The 22,499-nt window shown below is 56.1% G+C and overlaps 1 protein-coding gene across 2 annotated transcripts in view; it reads left to right on the top strand.

Moving 5' to 3' along the window:
• Positions 1–22,499, top strand: part of LOC108297239 (mitotic spindle assembly checkpoint protein MAD1) — a 293,725-nt gene that overhangs the window by 202,572 nt on the left and 68,654 nt on the right. For both annotated transcript variants that reach the window (XM_037735355.1, XM_037735356.1), the window contains one exon: positions 15,383–15,573. In XM_037735355.1, the coding sequence (XP_037591283.1) occupies positions 15,383–15,573 (191 nt within the window). The remainder of the gene's footprint in view (positions 1–15,382; positions 15,574–22,499) is intronic.

Raw genomic sequence — 22,499 nt, 5'->3', positions numbered from 1 at the left:
CTGGTAGGCAAGTAGTGTGCTCTGACTGTTTATGCAGTGGAGCTCCTGGGACCCCAGCCTGGCCCCCACCATGGGATCGGGACTGCTGTCCCTTCTATGAGTGATAGAGGGGAGCTGCAGGGAGGGTACAAGGCACCACCTGCCAGTGACCACCCCCCTATGCCCACCGGCCTGTCCTAGGCAGCTGCCGGCTCCCCTACAGGTCCCTGGAGGGTATGCGTGGTCCGAGGGGCTATCTTAGTAGAGTCCCTTCCTCAAGGGCTTGCCCTCTGCCAGGCATGTTTCCTGGAGCCCCCTGTGCTGTGTCTTACCGGGCGTGTCTCCTAGGACCCCCGCCCCTGTGCTGTATCTCACTGGGTATGTCTCCCACACCCTACCCAGCCATGTCTCACCAGGCGTGTCTCCTGGGCACCCCCCCCATGCAGTGTCTAACTGGGTGCATCCAGGGACCCCATGCTGTGGTGTGTGTCATGCTCTTCTCTTTATACTGCCCAGCATGCTGCCTTGCACGGATGGACCACATTTCACTCATCCATTCCTCAGTTGAGGGATGTCTGGGTGGTTCCGCTTTTCAGCTGTAGTGAATCATGTTGTTGTGGAAGTTTGGGTGCAAGTGTTTGTGTGGATGCAGTTTTCATTTCTCCAGGCAAAAGGGAATGTCCAGGTTCCAGGGTACATTTCTGCTGGACGCTGAGAGGAGCTGCCTTATGGTTTCCGAGGCGGCTTCACCTGTTGCATGCCCCCCATGAGGCTCCTGGGGCCCCCCACCCTCCCGGCCTGGGCAGTGTCTTGTCTTTCTGAGCACGGCCCCACTGGTGGGTGCGGGGCGTGTTTGGATGCCCACACTTCCTAACAGGTGAGGCTGCTGGGCACTGTCATGGCTTGTGAGCCGCTCATAGGTCTTTGGCCAAACACCTACTTAAATCCCTGCCTATTTTTGACTGAGTTGTCTTCTAATTGTTAAAAACGCATGCTTTGAATGAAGAGACCCCCCAAACAGGCTTTGTGTGAGCAACATGGCTGCTTATTCACCTGGGTGCAGGTGGGCTAAGGCCGAAAAGGGCATTAGCAAAGGGCAGTGGTATAGGAGTTGGCTTTATAGGTTTGAGGTGGGCAGTGGAAGGTTACAGAGTAAGATCAGTTACATTGGTGGGGGTAGGAGCAAGGAGTATACATTACCATAAGTTCAGTTACTATGGCAGGTGGGATAAGGGTAGTTAAGATGGTAGGGTGGGGTGAGGAGTAGTCACATTATCATAATAACAGTTAAGATGGCAGAGTGGGGTGAGGGGAAACTTATGTGTGGGGGGGAAGCTTATGTGTGGGACGATCATAATCCATGATCGTCCGCTGGGTGCTGGGTGATCGTGGATAATGGGGGAGTGGGGGCTGATCAGCGAAGGCAGGCAGGACTTCAGACTTTCAGGCTCCAGGCTTACATATGGAGACCTGACATCATTTTCTTTTGATAAGCAAAGTTCTAAATCTCGATGAAGTCTAATGTATCAATTTTTCCTTCCATGGTAGTGCTTTGTCCTGAGAATTCCTTGCTGACCCCAGTGTTGCAGTCACCTCTTTTCTCCAGAAGCTTTTGCCCTTAGACTAAGACCCTCATCCCACTGGTTCTGTATGTGGAGTGAGGAGGGGTCCACATCTCACTGCCCATGTGGACATTGGGTTATTCTGGCCCTGTCCATTGAAAAGACCTTTCTTTCCCCATGGAATTGCTTTCACTCATTTTTTGAGAAGCCTCTGATGCTGAACATTTCGGTCTGGGCCATCTTGTGTGCCGGCAATGCGTCCGCTTATCACTGCAGCAGTCCCACGCAGCCTGCCATCGGAACTTCCCTAACTGTGAGACTTAGATCCAGATAGCGTGTGTCCTCCAGCCCGCCTTGGAAGACTGTTCCACGAATGTGCTGCGTCGGCCTGCTAGGGCCCTCCTCGCTGCGCCTGACCATCCTTAGCACCTCCTGCCTCAGCACCACTGCACACGGCATTTCCTGGCCCTGCAGCTTTCTGTCCCAGGAAGCACATGGCTTTTCTCCTGAGTCCGCCCTGGGTCTCCTCCTTCCATCACAGCGAGGTACTGCCAGAACGCCTTTTCAAACTGCAGCCCTCCCCCTCCCAGCTTCCCGCTCCTCCTTGCTGCATTTCTCTAGCACTTCTTCCCTGAGGTGCTTCTGTTGCACTTCGTTTATTTTTTATCTGTCTCCCTAGTTGAAAAGCAACTTCCATTAGGGCTGGGGCTTCATCTGTCCATGCACACTGTGTCCTCGGGGCTTGGGGTGATGCCAGGCACCCAGTACCTCTCCAAACATACCTGTTGAGTGAATGAAGAGCTGAGCACTGTTTCTGAGGACCCAGGTCCTAGGGCCACTCCCAGTAAGACCCCAGTCCCCTCTGTTCTGTGGCCCAGGAGGGAGGACTCAGCTCTGGAATACCAGAGGCCCACACTATCCTTAGATGCCACTGCATGAGACTCTTGTTGCTGCTACAACACACCAGCACTGACTGAGTTACTTAACACAGCAGGGCCAGTGTGGCACTCACGCCTGTCATTCCAGCGCTTTCGGAGGCCCAGTTGCAGGGGATTGCCTGACGCTGAGTTTGAGACCAGCCTGGGCAGCATAGCGAGACCCTGTTTCTAAAACAAAAAAATCAGATGGGTGTGGTAGCACGTGCCTATAGTCCCAGCTGCTCTGCAAGCTGGGGCAGGATGATTACTCGAGCATGGAAGTCGGAAGCTGCAGCGAGCTGTGATTGCACCACTGTCCTCTACCCTGCACAACAGAGCAAGACATTGTCTCAAAAAACAACAAACCAAAAACTCAACACGATGTGATCTGATGGTTCCGGAGGTCATACGTCTCCCTGGGCTAAAGGCTAGGGATCATCAGGGTTGGTCTGTTTCAGAGGCTCTGGGGAAAATCCACATCCTGCCTTTTCTGGCTCCCAGAGGCACCCATGTGCCTTGGCACACAGCCTTTCCTCCATCCTCAGAGCCAGAGTGCATGTCTTCAGATCTCTAGCCGACTCTCCTGCCTCCCTTTCTGATGTGTGAAGACTTGTGTGATTGTAGCGGGCCACCAGGATAATGCAGGAACATCTGTCGTCTTACCATCCCTGCCCTGGACACATCTGCAGACTCCCCTTCCATGTGTGGTCCTGGGAACCAGGCGTGGCCATCACCTCCTGGTGTGTGTCTGGTCTCCCGCCACCCATCACAGTGTCATCTCTTCCCTCGGACCCTTAGGTCCTGAGGCCTCCAGGCCAGCACTGGCCAGGCGGGGGCTGGGAAGAGCCAGTTCGGCTGCATGTCTGGCGCATGTGGTAGAGGCAGTCAGGGAGCCTCCCTTCCACTCCCTGCAGAACCCAGACAGCCTGCGCTGCAGCCCCAGCTGCTCCACTGTGTCTCAAGCAGCGGCTTCCCTCTCAGCCTCAGCTTTGTCCTAGGGGGAGAGGCCATTGGGGGCTGCTCTCCCTCCTCACCTAGCAACTGTAAATCATAAAACCCTTGTGGTGTCAGCCGAGGGCTCTCCCTCCCCTGCGCCTGAGAACCAAAACTCCTGTTAAGGTCCCAGGTTGCTGACTCCACACCAACCCTCATGATGCCAGGGCTGTTGCTGTAGCTCCTGGAAGGTAAAGCCTTTAGCCTCAGAGAGCCTCCCCCGACAGTTCCCGCTCCCTTCACTCCCTTCTCCAGGCTGGACATGTACCACACGGATTCTTCTTCACGCAGAGCCTGTCTGCCTTGATGGGTCCCTGACCCCACCCCGGAGCACCTCCTCTGGGAGGATGTGCTCCCAGTGCTCTCAGGTCCTCAGCACTCAGGTCCCTGCGTCCACCCAGCCCCGATCCCTGCTCCTTGCCCTGCTCCTTCCAGAGCCTTCTCTCTGGCTGCTCCAATTACTGGAGCAGCTCCATATCCTCTTCCTGAGTCTCCTGCTATCTGAAGAGTTCATTACGTCTTGAATCCGAGGCCTTGCTGCATACATTAGCAGGTTTTCATAGACTGCCACATCTCAAAAAGGGAAAAGAGACAGGAGATTTAAAACTCTTGTCTTGCCAAAAGCAGACAGATTGACTTGAAAATGACCCAGTCAATAAAAGATGAGCTCTGGAAAGGCTTCCCTCTTCTCAAAGGGGGCTCACCTGCCGGGGAGCTGAGGTTCTACCAGCCTCTGTGAGAAATTAATAATGCATGTGGCATGCAAAGTGGCCGGAGCCCGTGCTGCCCCACCCCCACATCTCCTGGGACCTCACCACAGCCACCACCCCAGGCTCCCTCCACAGGCCAGCTACTTGGCATGTTCCTGGAAGGAGGCTTCCGGAAACAGATGAAGCGGCCGTGTTCTGTGGTCGCATCTTGGCTCTGCCGTGATGTCGCTGTGGTGTACTGTTCCCTCTGGAGTGTTTCTGGCTCTGGAAGGTGCATGCGTGATGGGCTCCCCGCATGCACAGGGACCCTGGCCATGAGCCTGTGAGGCTGGGTCTGCCTGGAGGCAATGAGAGGGAAGTGCTGTGAAGACCATTCCCCGACCCTGTCACCTGCCCGCATCTGCCAGTGCAGGGACAGGGAGCACAGGGTCCTGGTGGCGCTGATGCATCAGCTGCAGGGACTGCAGCCCTGCCGGTGCCACAAGGAGCCGCAAGAGGACGGACGCTCCTTGACCCCCATAGGCTGGTGTCACCCCACAGGCCTGCGGCCTCTACAGTGGCCTCCCATCCTCGTCTTTCCTGGCGCCTGCACCTGCCACCTGCCTCACCTCACCCTAACAGGAGTCACCTCTGACCTCAACCACTTTCTTTCACTGGATTTTTTCAGCTCTCATGTTCCCTAAAAAGGGGGTTCACTTTTCCTTTTGAGCCAAGGCATGTCCCCATTTGCTGTCCATCTCTCAGACCAGCCATCTTTCGTCCAGTCGACAGGGCTGGCCATGCCATTTCCACAGCTAATGCACGTGGAGCTGGCTAGTGCTGGGGTCTGCACCCGCACGCAGGGCCCTTGCCACCATCTGGACCCCTGCCACCCCTGTTTCCCCCCTTTAGGATTTTGGGTCAGAATGAAACTATCCCAACAGCTCTCTGTGCTCCTGCAGACTTCCGGGTTTGGCCGTGGCTCCCATCAGCCCAGCCTGGAGAAGGGAGTAAAGGGAGCAGGAACCGTCGAGGGAGGCTCTCTGAGGCTAAAGTCTTTACCTTCCAGGAGCTACAGCAGCAGCCCTGGCATCATGGGGGTTGGTGTGGAGTCAAGTATCCGAGGGGATGTAGGACCCAGCCCACTCCTGCCGCTTCTGCCCTGCAGCTGCTGCCTCCTAGCCCCCATTGCATAGAGGGCCAGCCCCTGCCTTCAGGCAGCTCACATGGTGAAGGAGGTGGCCCTGTACAGGTGGCCGCAGCTGGAAAGGTGTGTGCTTGCACCAGAGGTATAGGCCCAGTCCAGGGGGAGAGGGACGAGACGCCCAGAGGGGTCTCATCTGGAGGTGCCTGGAGCCTGGTCTTGCAGAAGCTCACCGGTGAACATCATTCGCTGATAGAAGGCAAACGTGCCTGCCACGTGTGGCAGCAGAAATGAGGATCACACATTCTGAGCGTGCCTGGGGTGTCTGGGAGGACTATGGACTTGTAGTGGCTGATGGCAGGATGCCTGCGGTGCGTACAAGTGGCTGCACCCGGCGGAAGTGCTTCCCTTCCGAAGCAAGGCTCTGCCTCGAAAGAAGGACCCCTGGGGCCTGAGGAGGAGGAGGAGGAGGGAGAGGAGGGTGACAGGAAGTAGAATTTGGACTTTAGCAAAGAAAGACCCTGAGCAGAAGTGGTCCAGGGAATTTGTGAGGGTTGGTGAGGGAGGGAGGGTTGGTGAGGACAGACTGTTGAAAACTGGTACCCAGCGATGTGTTGAGTGCCAAGTCCAGAAAGCCTCAAGGTGACCCAAGTTTTCTGGCTCAAGAGGTGCGGGGGATGGATGGAGAGGCAGCTGCACAGGAACGGGAACTGTGGGAGTGGCAGTTAGGACATGGGGCACACTTGCAGTTGTGAGACCTCACGGCTTATCAGGGCTGTGGGCTCAGGCAACTGAGGCTACTTGTAAGGACTGATACACCCAGGCCAGGCCCTACCAGGGCCCACGGGCAGGGGGTGGGTGCAGGGTTGGGTCAGGAGAGAGGCCCTGTGGTCCCACATCCCCATGCTGGAGCCCACGTCCCACCAGCTAGGGCCACAGGAAGGCCTCTCCCCACTTTCTCATCATCAGTTTCCCAGTCCAGAAGGTGGGGACAGATGCAGCCATGCTCCCCAGGGGCAGAGCTGGGCCAGGCCAGGTTAGGTGCTTAGAGTCCGGGTGTTCCTTCCGTGGACAGGCACCTACTCAAAGCCCAAGCAGGGCCTCACCTGAGGAACGTGTTTCTGGTGAAGGAGTGGCCAGGACACAGGCAGACACATGAACCCAGCTGCCCATGAGCTCTAGGGAGAAAGTAAACATGGGGTGCCCTGAAGACCCCGTGTGGCCCGGGGAGGCGTTTCTGAACTGAAGCCTGAGTGACTGATGGAGGCAGCTGCTCAGCCACCAGGACTGTGCTCCGCATGGGGACCAGCTTTGTCCCCGAGCCTGGCAGGTGTTTGGGGGTCCCGATAACAGTGCTGGCACATCGGACCAGCCCTCCCTGTAGCCCTGGTGCTGGGGATACTTGTGTGCTGTTGGCCGGAGGCTGTAGAGCTGGATCCTGGCCACCTGCAGCGTCTCCATGTCCATCCAGCAGGTGTCACATCCCCCACATAGGCATGATGTCCCGAGGATCGCAGACACGGGGCCACTGTCCCTCCTTTGCCAAGGTGCCATTGGACTTCTGCTACCAAAGGGCCCCATGGGGGCTGTTGAGCCTTGTGCCTGGGGGGCTGTCACTTGGGGTTCAGCTGCTGTGTTCTCCATGGTGGGGGAGGAGTCTTCTCCAAATATGATCTCCACACCCGCCTGTCACCCCGGGACTCTCCCGCTCCATAATCTAGTGGGCTGTAATTGCTGGTATCTTTTCCCATCATTTTTGTGCAAGGTGACAAGCTGCTTGCTGGAGTAGTCGTTAATCACACAGAGGTGCCCTGTTTGAAAGCCGCACAGAGCACACCCAGGCAGTGCCTGCCAGGCGCCGGCCCGCAAGCAGCTCCTCCGCATGTAATTCCAGGGTGAGTGCCTCCTCGCTGTTGCACAGCATGCTATTTCTGCCCAGCAGGGGAACTCATGGCTCATCGTGGAGGGTGTGTCTCTAGGGCCCTCTGGCACCAGCAGAGTTGAAGCGACCATCTTCTTGGGGTAGCAGAAGGCCCTGGCTGGCAGGTGGTGGCATCCTATCCACCTGTTGCCAAAGCCAGTTCCTGGGTACCTTGATTGGCTGCTGGCCACTCAGGCTGGTCTCAGAATTTGGATTTGGGGCAGGCAGGCAGCCCCTGAGATGAGCCGAGTAGGGTGCTATAGGCCATGCTGAGGCATGGTTCTTATGGTGTGGCATTCTGGGGGGCCCTGGCCAGCCTGTAGGTGAGTCCCCACCTCCTGCTGTCTCTTGCATAGTCAGCTAGGACCCAGATACAAACCTCACAGCCACAACCACTGCAATGCCCTGTGCCCACAGCTGCTAATAAAATTGCATCAATATTTGATGCCTAATTATTAAATATTTAGAAATGTAAAACTGAAATAGTTTAGAAGTTTTCAAGACGTGAATAATTCAGTCCCAGGAAGCATGGCTCGGTGTTGGGCCTGGGCAGGACGGGGGCCCAGAGTGTTCACTGCTGGGACACTCGGGCGGCTTGCCCACCCCTGGGCCTGGAGGCCACCTTGATGGGCTTCCTGTGTCTGCAGCATGTGGGGGTTCTTAGTCGTCTCTCTTCGAGGTCAGGCCTGGGCCTGATGTGGGGGCCCCTGCGTCACCCACAAGTAACCACTCAGGTGCCAGGCACTTCAGAGACTGGCCCTGCTGCTCTGAGTTCAAGCACGTTCCCTCCTGGGCTGTGTTCTCACTGGCACCAAGCATCTGAGAGTCATCTCTGACCTGTCAGACCTGTCCCAGAGGGAAGATCTGGAGATGCTGATGCTGGCAGCTTTCCCGGAAACAGTCCAGCAGGGCCCTCTGGGGCTGCTGCTCATGCAAGCACCCAGCTGCCACCAGGGAGATGGCTGCTGAGAGAGATGGAGAATAGACACAGGGAACCAGACCATGTGAGGAGGTCATGAGACAAATGCGTTTTGGGGGAGCTCCATAATGTTGACAACAGAAAGACTTCTTTGCCACTTCCAGGGAGTTAAAACCAGTCACTTGCAAAAGACTAGAAGTCAGGATGGCTTCAGGCTTCTCCACAGCAGCGCTGAGCCTTTGAGATGGGAGGGCGATGCCTTCAGCACTGGAGGAGAGGCCAGGTGCATGGCTCACACCTGTAATCCCAATACTTTGGGATGCCAAGGCGGGAGGAACACTTGAGGCCCAGAGGTCAACACCAACCGGGCAACATGAAAAAATATATATACAGCCTAAAAAATATATATTAGCCCAAGGTGGTGGTGAGCTCCTGTGACCCCAGCTACTTGGGAGGCTGAGGTGGGATGACCGCTTGAGCCCAGGAGGTTGGGGCTACAGTGAGCAGCAATCACACCACTGCACTCCAGCCTGGGTGACAGAGTAACACCCTGTCTCAAAAAAAAAAAAAAAAAAAAAAAAAAAAAAAAAAAAAAAAAAAAAAAAAAAAAAAAAAAAAAAAAAAAAACACAACATAAGGAGGGGTAGATACGATACAGCTTGGAATTTTGCATCTGGACAAATTACCTGTCGGCCCTGAAGGTGAAGTAGAAATGTCTTCAGCCCTGTGGGTTTCCAGATGATATTCCCTGTCTCATGTCAACTCTCAGGAACCTGCTGAAGGGTGCGATCACAAGAGTTGGGGGCAGCTGCAGTCCCAGGCCAGGTGGCACCCAGTTCTGACTGTAGCAGCTGTGACAGATTTCCTGGGCCTGTCATGCTGGAATCTTAGCCTTTGAGTTGGGAAAGGTGCTATGCCCGGGCCCTGCTCCGTTATTGGGACTATGTGTGGGTGAATGTCCTGCCTGGCCACCCGCATCCGCTGAGAGCCTTCTTCTCACCCTGCGGGGTGGCTCTGGCCGGACTTATTCCCAAGCTCTGGGGCCATGGGCCACTGCCTTCTGGGGGCTCTGCCACACTCTGTGGGGACCTGAGCGGTCGCCCAGTGTCTTTGGAGTCAGTCTAGACCATGCTCGGGTGATTTTCTGAGTGTCCTTGCGGCCCAGATCACACTGCCCCCTCACTCTACACCTGGACTTAGGCCTGCCGCTCAGATTCTGTGCCAAGTACCTGTGACATCTATAGTCGACCAAGTGGTTGTTAACAGCACGGGGCCGTGTTTTATGAAGAGGAACGTGTTATGCCAAGAGGGTTTTCGCCTCCACTGTCTTACTGACCTGGGGGCAGGTGATGTTGACCTCCTCACCCCACACCCAGGGAGGCAAGGGGGCTCAGAGAGGTGAGGTGGCTTGTCCGTGAGCACACAACCAGCGTGTGGAGCTGGGAATCACTCCCTTCCTCCTGGCCACGGGGCGTCATTGGTGGGGCTGGACATCTGCCAAGTAGAATTATCCGCCTGACTTGGCCTGGGCCTTGGGGGCTGCTTTGTTTAATGGTGAAATATTAGTCCCTTTTCGTGGGGTTTTTAAAGCCTGAAAATCCCAACATGGTTAACTGTATTTTATTCACTATTTAGAAAGAAAAATGGCTCTGCCCCAAGTCCCCAAAGGAAAATTTCAAAAGCTGCTTCCAGTTCCTAAACTGAGAGTTGTGGTGGAGTCTGGGACTTGGGGCCCATGGTGGCAGCCATGCAGGCCTGGGCCCAGGCCAGCTCCTCACTGGGGCACCTGTCCAGGCTGGGGGCTGGAGGTGGGGGACAGTGGGACAGTGGTAAGGTGATGGCGGTGGGGAGATGGGGGCATGGCAGGGGCTGGAGTAGCTGAGAGCAGCTCTGAGGCCATGGGTGCCCTTACCCTCCCCTCATAGTCTAAAGTCCCTGGAGGCCCCCAGCTCTCTTAGTGACCCTGGTGGCCACAGCAGGGATAGGAGCGGGGGCTTGGGAACAGGGCAGTGGCAAGGCCTCTCTTCAGCCTGCCTTGATCTTAAGGGGTTTTCCTCTGAGGCCATAGGAAAGTTGTATGTTCAGGGATGAACACGGGTGTTCAGGGGTGAACGGATGTTCAGCGGTAGGCGCATGTGCCCCCATCTGCTGTGTGTGTGCCTGCTTGTGGTTAAGCTGACCATGAGGCTTGTGCAGGGGCAGGAGCTCAGGGCGGTAGGGGGATGGTGGCTTTGCTCACATGCATGTTCAGCACACACCCATCGCGTTCTCCCATGTTCCGGGTTCTCAGGTGCAGGGCGGGTTTAGTAGTGACACACAGGCCTAGCCCCACCCCCTGAGCTCCGAGTGCACCACAGGGAAGGAGCATGAGGCCCAGGCATCTGAAACAGCTCTGTGGGAGCCACAGTCTGCACCCTGCAGGGAAAAGAGAGAATGTGTGAAGCCTCTCAAAAGAGGCTGGAGCCAGGGAGAAGCTGGGTGCAGGAGAGGCAGCTGGGAAATGGAGCAAGCACTCAGAGCCCTGGGACAGGGCTGGAATGAGGTCAGGCCAGGACCAGATGTGGCTGCATTGATGGCTAAGCCAGGGCACCCAGCAGAGTGTGAATGCCCCAGGATAGAGCCCTGCCTCCGCCCGTGTCTTGCTGCGGGAGCATGGAGCTCTGTCTACATGGCCGGGTTTCCCATCCAGGACAGGGACTGGACAGGGTGGCAGGAGCAGTGTGGCCCAGAGAACCGAGGCCAGCCTGAGAAGAGGCTGCTCAGGGACTTATGGAAGCAGCAGGGCTGGCATCTCCTCCCCATGGGGGGTCTTCCCATGTGGGCCAGCTGCCTCAGCTGTGCAGGGCTGGCCTCCTCAGGGCAGAGCTGCCCAGTGCCTGCGGGTGCCTGCAGGTGCTTGGTAAACAGAGAGGCCCAGGCTTTTTTTTTTTTTTTTTTGGTGAGACTGAGTTAGTTACACTCTTGTCGTCCAGGCTGGAGGGCAGTGGGGCAATCTCAGCTCACTGTGGACTCTGCCTCCCGGCCTCAAGCAATTCTCCTGCCTCAGCCTCTTGACTAGCTGGGATTACAGGTACCCACCACCATACCTGGCTAATTTTTTGTGTGTTTTCAGTAGAGACGGGGTTTCTCTATGTTGGCCAGGCTGGTCTCAGGACACAGATAGGGGTTAGGCCAGCCCCACTCATGGGACAGATCCCAGAGGAAGGTCACAGAGTCCAGGCCCACAGAGTTGGGGTAGTGCCGCGGCCTCTTCCCACTGCAGGACGAGTAGCAAGGCCAGAGCCCCTGCACCCTGAGGGTTCCCTGGGCCCTGAGGCTCATGTAGCCTGCAGGCCTGGTTCAGCCTGGGTATAGCTCAGGCCCCTGGGGAAGGATAGAAGTGGACAGGCAGTGCCCTGGGGCCATGCTCCTAAGATTCATTGGTACCTTTCAAAGGATCTCTGCTTGCTCTCATCTGCATATGCCCCGTAACACCCCATGGAGTAAAGACGATGTAGAGAAAAGTACTGGTACCTTTTCCCTGCTTCTGAAAGTCCTGGACCTCAGCATTTCTGTCCCCGTCCCCGTGGGCCGTATCTGTGTGTTGGCTCTTTCTGTCCTGCCAAGGTAGAACCGTTCTCCACATTTCAGGCTGTGAACTTGGCCTCTTGAGATAAGTGCCGTAAATGCTCCTTTATCCTGACATCCAGGCTCTCAGGCTATGAAGCCTCTCTTCCCTGCTAGCTGGCCTTTACGTAATGTAGCGCAATTTATTTTTATTCTGTCCTTTTCACAGCTGCATCCTGTCATCCCAGGAGGAGGCAGGTGTGAGGCTAAGGTAGTGAGGGGGTAGCTGTTTAGGCACCCGCATTGTGGATGCCCTCGTTCCCCTGGAACACCCCAGGATCCGGGCCCTGGGTGGCTGCTGCCGCATCCTCTCTGACTCCCACTTGAACACCTGCTGTTCTCCTTCCTCTCCTGCCCCTCACCGAGGACCTGAGAGCCCATTGGCACCAGGACTGTGCCCCTGCATCCCTGCAAGGTGGTAGCAGGAGCCTCCAAGAGGGCTGGCTCTGCCCAGAGTAGGGGTTCCAGGGGTGTGGAAGAGGAGCCCAAGGAGGGCAGGCATCCAGGCAGAGGGAAGCGACTGCTTCCTAGGCAGTTGCTGCTGGTCAGTGTGGCCAGAGTTCAACATCCCCAGGCGGGAAAGGTGGGAGCCAGGGCTGTGGGTGGGCTGAGCCAGGGCTCTGAGGGGCTCAGGGCCTCTTTACGGTTTGCTTTTAAGCCTGGGGTGGCCCTGGAGGCCAGAGAGGAGGGCCTGAGAGCCTTGGTGGGGCTGCCCCAGAGAGCAGGGCTGCAGAGCTGGGCTCCGTCCCTGAGCACCCTAGCTCAGCAGGTCTTGAGCACACAGCAGGCCGGGCTGGGTGGGGCACCGGGGCCTGGAGCGCTGCAGGCCCCACTGCTGCCTTCGCCTCAGCCCACATACTGCCATCGCAGGTCAGGCGTGAGAACAGCCTGGGCACTGCCTTTGTGGTCCCAGGGCCTAGGTCAGGCACAGGGCTGTTGCCTCTCACCCTGGGGGTCTCTGCCACTGGCTTCTAGGGTCTCTGAGAGGAGCTTGCCCAGCGTCCAGGCCCACGGAACCCAGCCCAGAGGAAGCCCGGGCTCCTGGCTCACTTGAGAGGAGGCCACGTGAGAGCAACTGACAAGATAGTGATGACATCTCCAAGGCGGAAAACCCATCTTTTATTTATTTAATCCAAACCATTGTGTGAATTATTCATTCACCTTTATGTAAGCGACTGAACTACAGGGATAAAGGGGAGTCAGAACGCTGGCTTGATCTGCCCCAAGCTGAATCGACCATTGAGGCAGCCTTGCCTAGAGGATGGGCCCTTCCCTACCTGGACAGGAGACCAGGGTCAGAGCCCCTTCCCCTCCAAGGGCCTGTGTGGCATGGAGGTGGTCACTTCCCCTCCAGGGCCCTGGGTTTCAGATGTCAACAGGCGGGAGAGTGGCCCCTAGGAGAGAGAGCAGCGGCCCCACTGCTCCCAGCTGCGTGGGTGGTGGTTTTGCCCCTGAGAGAGGGCCCCACACAACACCTTCCTCACCCTGGGACCTCATGCCAACCCACCATGGATGGGCCATGCAGCCTGGAGCCCCGACTGCCTCCTATGGTCTATGAGCAGCACAGAGGCAGCTTTGAGGTCTATGGGAAAACAGGGCTGTTTCCTCCTCCAAAGTCAGGCTGCATTTATTACCAAAATCTAATTCTTCCCCTTTGGACATCTGAGATGTATTGAAGGCAGCACAGGCCCTGTTAGGGATAAACTATGGCCTCTGAAGTATGGTCTCTGCATTATTCCTTCTGCGTGTGGGATTCCTGCTACCGATGGCCCTGTCTTCCAGAGGATCAGCCCAGGGATGCAGGGAAGAATATTGGGGTCATTGCTGCCAATTAACCTTCAGATTTCATTGCCTGATTGCTCGGTTCATCAAGGACCCCGGGCCCTGGGCCCTAGGCCTTTGGCCTTGTCCTGCTGGAGGAGCTCAGCTGTGGAATAACAATGTCCCACAGGGCTGCCTTTGCCGGCAGCAGAGGGAGGAGGCCAGGTTGGGGCAAGAGCCGAACCCAGTGCAGATGCTGCAGTCCTACAGTTAGACCAGTGCCAGGGCCCCCCTGCGGACAGACCCACAGTGGTACAGACCCTGTCTCCTCCCAACCTCTGACATCCCAATGCCATGAACATGAGCCCTGCACTGCTGCTCCTTCCAGAACCCATGGCAGGCAGCACCCTTTCTCTTGCAGCCCAGCAGTGAATCTCTGTGAGCCTCAGTGTCCTTGTGTGTGGATTGGGGATCGGATTGTGTTCGTAGCTGTCACAGCCAGACAGTGAGTGAGCTTGCACATGGAACATGCTGCTTGACTGAGCTCATGTCTTTGGGGGTGCCCAGCAGCTCTGAGCTCTCAGTGGTGGCCTCTGGCACACGATCTAGCCAACGCCTTTGATATCCGTGTGGTAGACAGAGGTCCTGGGAAATGGGGTGAAGGGATAGGTTTGGGGTTACAGGTCGGGGAGGCTGAGCCAAGCTGGAACCATGGCCTTTCCCACGTTCTCCGTCTTCCTCTGCAGGTTTGAGGGCTTTTTGTTTGCACTTGGTTCCTGTTCCTGCTTACCTCCTCCAGGAAGCAACACTGACTGCATCCATCTGCCTTAAACTGGCCTGTAAGCGTCTCTTTGGACCACTGTGCACGAACTCTCAGGCAGCCCCTCTCTCACTCGCTGTGACCTGGCCAGCAGGCATTCACACTTGCATCTTCCCTCACCCTCCTCTGGGAGACCCCACACCCATCCTGGGGCCTTCAGACTCATCTCTAACTCAGGACCAGCATTCCCCCGGGCGCTGCATGGGCTTGGAACCCTTGGTTTCTCCCCAGCCATGTGGCCATGGTTGACTTGAATGTCCCCTTTCTCTGCCCAGCCAGGGAGCTGACCGTCCCGTGCCTGGATGTGGGTGCTTGCATCAGTTCTGTGATTTGGTCCCTTGTCCTAGTGGAGGGAGGCTGGCGGCTGGCCCAGCTCCCCTGGCCTGCAGGATAGGATCCAGTGTCTACTGTCCCCACCTGGAGCGGTCCCAGGCCCCTGCAGGGCTCCCTATCGCCAGCTCCAGACAGCACTGCTAGGAAGTACCCAGCCTAGGGGACAGCTCTGTGTGCCTCTAAGTGGAGCCAGTCCTGATAATTAACGGGGGGATAAATCAAGGCTTAATTACTTGGAAGGCCTCTCGGGTGAGAGATTCATGATCATTGCTGTTATCCTCCTGATGGCTCTGCACAGCATTTCCTCCCCAAGCAGCTGTAAATCCTGGCGGGTGGGGCGCAGGGTTGTGCCCTGAATGGTCACTTAAAGCTGCGTGGGGGGTAGTGGGCCTGGGCAGGGCCAGCTGTCATCTCACAAGTGGTCTGGCCTCAGAGGTGGCTGGCAGATCAAAGCCCTGGGGCAATAGGATCCAGAACATCCAGGTTCCCGGACTGCTTCTGGAGTCCAGCCCTCAGTTACTGTTCTTAATGCAGTAACTTCATTAAGAGCGTCAGTCTGTGTCAGCTCACCCCTCACTCTGGTTTCCTCATGCGTGCAGATGGAGGCTGGCCAGTGCGACACATGGGCCGCCTGCGTCCCTGGGCAGCCTCCACTCCTGCCCCCACTTGACCTTCTCCTGGGTCCCCGCCCCTCTGGCCTGGTGACACACTCACCATCTCCTTTCCTCCCTCCCACAGAGCTGAGGAAGCAGGTGGAGAGCGCCGAGCTGAAGAACCAGCGGCTCAAGGAGGTTTTTCAGACCAAGATCCAGGAGTTTCGCAAGGCCTGCTACACGCTCACTGGCTACCAGATCGACATCACCACAGAGAACCAGTACCGGCTGACCTCGCTGTATGCCGAGCACCAGGGTGACTGCCTCATCTTCAAGGTGGGTCCCGCGTGCGCTGGCTCTCTGGCTCTCCTGTTTCCTCTGATGGGGATATCTGATTGTAGCCCTTGGCAAAGGAGCAGCCTCGTGTCTGAAGGCAATGGTGTGGTGGGCCGGGTGGAAGGGAGATGCGTTGGCCTGTCCTCTTCACCCCTGAGGCTTCTCAGCCTTGGACTAACCCCATGTGGCTTTGCAGCCTTGGACCCCCTGGATGAGTAAGGCCCTGAGCCACTCCCCTGACTTTCTTGGCCTCCGTCTCTCCTGACTTGGGCATCATTCCGTGAGGGTTGGGGCTCCAGGCATGTGTCGGTGTGTCCAGAGGCAGCAGCGCCTGGGGAGGACTGAAATCTATGTGGAGCCAGGCAGGGGCACCTTTCAAGCTGCCAGGCCAGAGACCAGTGCAAGGTGAGGTAGACAGACTAGAAGAGGAAGGGAGAGCCAGCCGCGTCTCCACACTCGCATCCTGTAAGCCAGCGGGTGCTCTTCTGGTTTGCTGGTGAAGCTGGGCTAGGTCCATGGTTGTGGGCATGGAGAGTCTCGGGTGAGCAGGGTCAAGTAGCAGAAATTGGGGTGTTCCGTGTTGACCATCAGGGTAGAGGTGGCCCCATATGGACCTTAAGCATCAGGAAATCCAGGGCGGCAAAGGCTTGTTATCACCACCCCAGTGAGCTAACATCCCGTTTGTGAAGATTGTGCCATTGGCCTGGTATGGCATCTTGGCCTTAGCATGGCCTCGAGGCTGCTTCAGGAAGGCTGGAGTGGGCGGTGGCTGTCGGATATGGGGACAGGCAGAGACCAGCCCTACCTGAGACTGCTGCAGTTTGTCTGGAATGGGCATCTAACCCACCTGCAGTCTGCAGCCTCTGCGTGTCTTTCTAAAAACAGACCCGACTGTTTCTTTTGATTTGTATAAAAGCTGTACCCAGTGCGGCCTATGTGTGTCCATTGGCCTCTCACAGCAGCGAGCCACTGCCCATCGGAGTCAGCCTTAGCCCGGTTCTTCCTCCTCCTGCAAACTCACCTGTCTCCCTAGCCAGTGCTGCATGGGGTGCAGTGCTGGCTCCTCTGCGTTCCTTGTGGATTTCCTGCTCCTCAGATCATGTTCATCCACGTCTACACTCTTGAAACTCTCAAACCTTTGAATAATACAAACACACAAAGTCTTTAAGCTATCAGAAATGTATTTCTTCACTTTTACATAATTCTATAACTTTGAATAATTCACAGAGAGGTGTTTAATACATTATAGAAATTCCATGGGTTTTGAAGATGATTAGGTATTAATAAAGGTGTATCACGAACAGTCACCACTTAACACATCACTCGTTACATCAACATTTACAAATTAAGAGATGGCGTTTTCACCAGATCCTTACATGTGCTGTAGTTGAAGCAATGGTCTTACGAAGACTAACTCCAATGGAGCCTTGGGGCATCTTCCACAGGGTTTTGTATTTAGATTGTCAGAAATCCAAAAGAGCGAAGCGAGTCACCTACCTGCGTGAGGCAGCCGCAGTCGTGCTTTATTGCATTTCCTTTCGGTGTTTTATATATAGGCACGTGCATAGATGTCTTCATTGTATCTGGTAACTCGGAATCCTGGGATTCCATTGTGTGCGCTCTTGTGTTACTTTTTAAAATCACCATCAGCAAGTAGTTTCTTGACCACTCTCATAGCCCCTCGTGGGCTTCTGGAACCCCTGCCTGGTGTCCTCAGGTTTCCTGGACACTAGGTCCCTCCCCATCATGCCCTCAAGTGTGAGCCCTGCCACTCTACCTGCTCAAGCCAGCATCTTAGCTCCCCTAGAACTTCAGCTCTCCTCCCCACCTTGGCATCCTCTCAGCCCCCAGACTCCTGAGGTCAGGGAGAGGCAGGGAGGGGGCCCCAGGAGGAGGAGGCAGGTGGGTAGAGAGCCCAGGAGCTGGCCAGCTCACAGTGTACAGGAGGCCTGGCTCACCCTGAGGGGCTGAGGTTCCTGCAGGGATCTGGCCTGGGCACCGCAGCTCCTGCTGGGCATCCCACCTGCCTTCCTAGACTCTTGTGATCTGGAGCCTTGGTGTACTCCCCAGGCTGCCCCCTCACTGCCCATCCTCCAGCCCTTGCTGTCCCTTCTTTCTAATGGCAGGCCTGGCCTGGCCTGGCCTAACCTGACTCTCCAGACCATGGCCTGTCCTGGCCCAAGGCCTGTGTGAATGTGTCTTTGCAGGCCCTGAGGGATGGGTGTGCTGGGTCAGAAGCCACGGAGCTGAGGCAGCTGCCTCTGGCAGGACGGCTGGGCCAGCGGCCCAGTGCTCCACCAGCAAGGCCTGGTGCCCACAGCAGCCCAACTCCCTACCCTCCCAGCCGCCCACCACACCTGCTCTGGCTACATTCTGGGGACTCAAGTGGATGGTATCAGGGAACAAGTTTTCTTTTAGCTCAGCTGCTTTCCCACTGTGTAACATGTGCTGTGTTTTCATGCTTGAAGCTCACAGGATCAGGGAGATTAAAGATGGAAGGGCTTTACAAGTTGATGTTTGGAGGCAGGGCTGAGAGCTCCCTGGCAGACCCGACAAGGGGCGCTCTGGGCAACCAAGACAGGAGGCTGACTCCAGGTGAACATGTGGGCTGGTGCCCAAGTGCAGCCATTGCCAGCGGAGTGCCGGCTGGGCCTCTGCCTCATCTGTAAAGTAGGCACAGTAATGTCCGACCCACAGGAGTAAGTGGGGTCATGCTCCCAGCACACCCATCGTGGTTGCTGAGACCCCACCTTGGTCCATCAGCTTCATTTCTGAGCAGTGAAGCCCCTCAGGCAGATGCTGCCAACTTGTGCCTGCATTTGTCCACGGGGCCTCAGCATCAAGGCCCACCTGCTCTGTCCTCTTCACCTGGGCCCAGCTTGCTCATAGACACCTTCTCCAGGAAGCCCTCCTGGGTTCCCCAGGCGTGGGACCCTTTCTTCAGCTGACTCCCCTCCTAGGACACCTGCCACCTTGTGTTTTGCCTGACAGGGGACTCTGCCAGAGGTTTTATTCCGTTGGGCTAATTGTCCCTTGAGGGTTGCCAGGGAGCCTAAGCGTTCCCCTCCCCCGTGCCCCTCCCCACTAATGGGTTCCTTGTTCTTAAAAATGCTTCTTGTTCCATTTCTCTCCCTGGTTTCCTTTCATAGCCTCTTTCCTCCGGCCTTACCCAACCCCCACCCTCTCCTCCTCCTCTTCCTCCTCCCACTCCTCCTGCTCCTTCCAGACTCTGTCCTGCCCAGCCGGCATGCCCTGCTGCTAGCTGCACGCAACACCCCACATGTGTCCTCCCTTTTTGGAGGGCTGGGGCTTCACCAACCTTCCCGTGCCCCATCCGGTTGACGTGGTGGGATCTCCTGTCGGAAGGATCTGGGCCTTGAGAGCATTTTCGTGAGGGCCGACGCTGGGTCTTGGTCTCCTCACCTATTGAGTGGAGATGACTGCAGCTCACCTCAGAGGCTGCAGGAGTCGAGTCTGATCAGTGCTAACAGCCAGCCCTGGCTGCCTGTGGAGCTGGGGAGGGTTCACATCACGCTGGGATCCCTGTTGGCTGGTTCAGCTCCAGCCCACGGGGCACTCATGCTTCTCCCAGAGCTTGATCCTGCAGCCCTGCCTGCCACCCCCCAGAGCCATAGGATAGCCCTGCCAGTCTCGACTGCGCTTTCATGCCCTCTGAATGTTCTTCCCTGCAGCTGCCTGAACCTCTCCTGCAGGGGCTTGGCTGCCAGGGAGCCAGCTAGGCTGGGCTGGGCTCCTCGTGGGGCCCATGCAGGTGTATGAGGGAGCAGGAGGCAGGGTCTGCATGCTTCGGCCTCCTGGCCTTCTCTGCCTGTAGCTCTTCTTTGCTGTGCCTCAAGTGGGCAGAAAGCACAGGGCCTCTGGAAGTGGCCTTCAGTGTCCTGGTCCCTGCAGACCTTCTGGATGGCCTGCAGTATTCCAGCTTTCAGTGGCTCCCAGTGAGCTGACTCTTCCCAAGTCCTCTTCTGAGCTACCCTTCACTGGGTGAGGCTATCAGCCTCCTGAGAAATCCTCCTTGGGTGCCAAGAGGACAGTCCTGGAGCTGCCAAGTTTTCTGGCAGGAGCTCTGACCAGGAGACCAGCATCCGTCCTGCCCCATCCGTCATTCCTGTCTCCTTTGTACCCGGAACACCAAGCTTGGTGACAGGGGAAGCATTAGTGCTGTTCATGGCCGCCCCACACCCCAGCTCAGGGCCTGGCTTATGGAGAGGGAGCTCCAGACCTTTGCCAGACAAACAGAAAGATAGATTTCGGGGGAACAAAAAGGAAGAGATAGACAGCGAACAAACAGACAGCAGGCTGACCTGTAGGGCAAGGGCTCATGTTAGCACCTCTGCCTGCAGACGATTACTGATTCCTCAGGGCCAGGTGGTAGTGGCCCTGGCCTCCATTGTCCAGAGGGGAGGTAAGAGACACTCTGGAGTCACCTTGTCCCTGGTAGCTCCTGACCCTGGTGTGTACTCTTGACCAGGCCACTGTGCTCCTGTGAGACTCAGTTTCCCCATCTCTCATGAGGAACGTGGTCTGGGTATTCCCTGGGGGCCCTGACCTTGGCCTCCAGGCTTCAGAAGGGCATCCCCAGGGAGCTGAGCATCAGTGGGTGCTTCCGGAAGGATCTGCCATGCTGAGGAAGGGCCATGAAAGGCAGAGGCTATTGTAGGAGGGCAGGGAGAGCAGGGACACAGGTTCCCTGCCCCATCCCACCTGGGTACTGGCACACATGGTTCCTGTGCTCCTGAAAGATCTTGCCAAACCCCAGCCTCCTGGCCACTCCATTCATTTTATCTGATTTTCCCCCAAATGATTCTTCAGGCAGAAAGGGGGCTGCATACGGAGTTAGAAATAGCGAAGCTCGTTCCAGTCAAGCGGGTTCCACAGATGTGTGCTGAGATAATTGAGGGTTTGCCACACAGTCCCCTGCTGCTCTGCCAAGAACGGGGCTTCCCATCCTAGCCAGGACCAAGCCTCTTGCCGCATGGGTGGAGGGAGCTGCCTGCCTGGGCTGCTGTTTGGGAGAAAGGCAGGAACATCTCAGCTCCAGCTCTTCCTAACAGGAGCACACTGCCTCTGCTTCTCTCCCTCCCGAGAGGAGACAGAGATCCCAGACTCCTTAGAGCTTCCTAGGAAGGCCTTGGCCTGCCTGGGCCTGGAGGAAGGGAGGCACAGAGCTCCTGGTCTCTCCATCCTGGCTACACTCCTCCCAGTGGTTCACAAGGAATTCTCTCCACCTCCCCTTTCCCCTTCTTCTCAAGGCCAAGGGAAGGAAGCCTCCTGTTATAGGAGTGAGAAAATCAATGGTAAGAAGTGGAATGCCCAGGCGGGGGCCACAGAGGAAATGCAGTTTGGGGCAAAACTGTGAACTTCTGATGTCTGTGAGACACACTGGTTCCGGCAGGCTCCTCATTCCTCGCTGCCCAGAGCCCTCCCCGGCTCAGAGGCCTGCAGGGTGGGCATCAGGGTCAGAGGCATGGACAGCACAGATTTCGGAACCTCACAAACCCAGCATCACCACCGTGTATGAAGCACAGCAGGCCTGTGGTGACATTGACTTCCCGGATTTGTTGTATGGATGAGGGGGAAAAGTATACAGGTCCAGCTTCCCCAATTCAAAAACCTGAAATCAGATATGTTCCAAAATCCACAGCTTTTTGAGTGTGGATCTGTCGCTCAAAGGAAATGCTTAATGGAGCATTTCTGATACCGGATGTTCAGATTAGGGATGAATATTTGCATGACATGCTTACTCAACCAGTGGACACATAATACAGATATTCTAACAACCAGAAAAACCGGAAATCCCAAACACTTGGTCCTAAGCATTTCTGATAGGGGATACTCAGCACTCATCTATGTGTATATATGTGAATCTAGTACAGCCACGCTTCACTGGACAACAGGGACATATTCTGAGGAACGTGCTGTCTTTGCGGGAACATCCTAGAGTGACTTACACAAGCCTGAGACACGTGGCCTTCCGCATCTCTGCGCCATGCAGCCTCTCGCACCCTGGGCTATGTGGGCTAGCCTGTTGCTGCCAGCCTGCAAAAGCATGCAGTACGCAACTGTGCTGAATGCAATAGGCCGCTGTGGCACAGTGCTGAGCATCTGCATGTCTGCATGCGTCTAAATATGGACAAGGGGCAGTAAACATGATGTGTGAAGGGTGGAAAGTGGTGCACCTGCGTAGGGTTCTTTCCGTGAACAGAGCTTGTAGGGCCGGTGGGAACTCTAGGTGAGCCAGTGAATGACATTGAGCGAGCGTGAAGGCCTAGGACGTTACTGTGCACAACTGGAGACTTCATAAACACTGCACCCCTTAGGTGACACTCAATTTATTCAAAATGTTTTTCTTTCTTAAATAATAAATTAATGGCTGAGCACAGTGGCCCATTCCTGTAATCCTAGCATTTTGGGAGGCTGAAAGGGGCGGGGGAATCAGTTGAGGCCAGGAGTTCAAGACTAGCCTTGGCAACATAGCAAGACCCTGTGTCTACAGAAAATTTAAAAATTAACCAGGCATGGTGGCGCCTCCCTGTAGTCCCAGCTACTCCAGAGGCTTAAGCGGGAGAATTGCTCGAGCCCAGGAGTTGGAGGCTGTGGTGAACTGTGATCATGCCACCACACTCCAGCCTGAGTGACAGAGTGAGACCCCATCTCCAATAATAATAAAGTTTACTGTAACTTTTTGATGTTATAAACCTTTTGATTTTTTTAATGTTTTTGTATAACACTTAGCTTAAGGCACAAGCATGTTGTACAGCTATAGGAAAGTATTTTTATACGGCAGCCTTCCTGGGAAGCAGAAACAGCCCCACGCCTCTTGTCCTTGTGCCAGTACAGGGTGGCATTGCTGTGTACCCTTCTTTCCCCCTCCTCATCCTCACCATGCCTGCTGGACCTCAGCTGGG

Source organism: Cebus imitator, unplaced genomic scaffold, assembly GCF_001604975.1.
Source record: "Cebus imitator isolate Cc_AM_T3 unplaced genomic scaffold, Cebus_imitator-1.0 Scaffold785, whole genome shotgun sequence".
NCBI classification, from domain to species: Eukaryota; Metazoa; Chordata; class Mammalia; order Primates; family Cebidae; genus Cebus; species Cebus imitator.
This window is presented reverse-complemented; position numbering and strand designations above follow the sequence as displayed.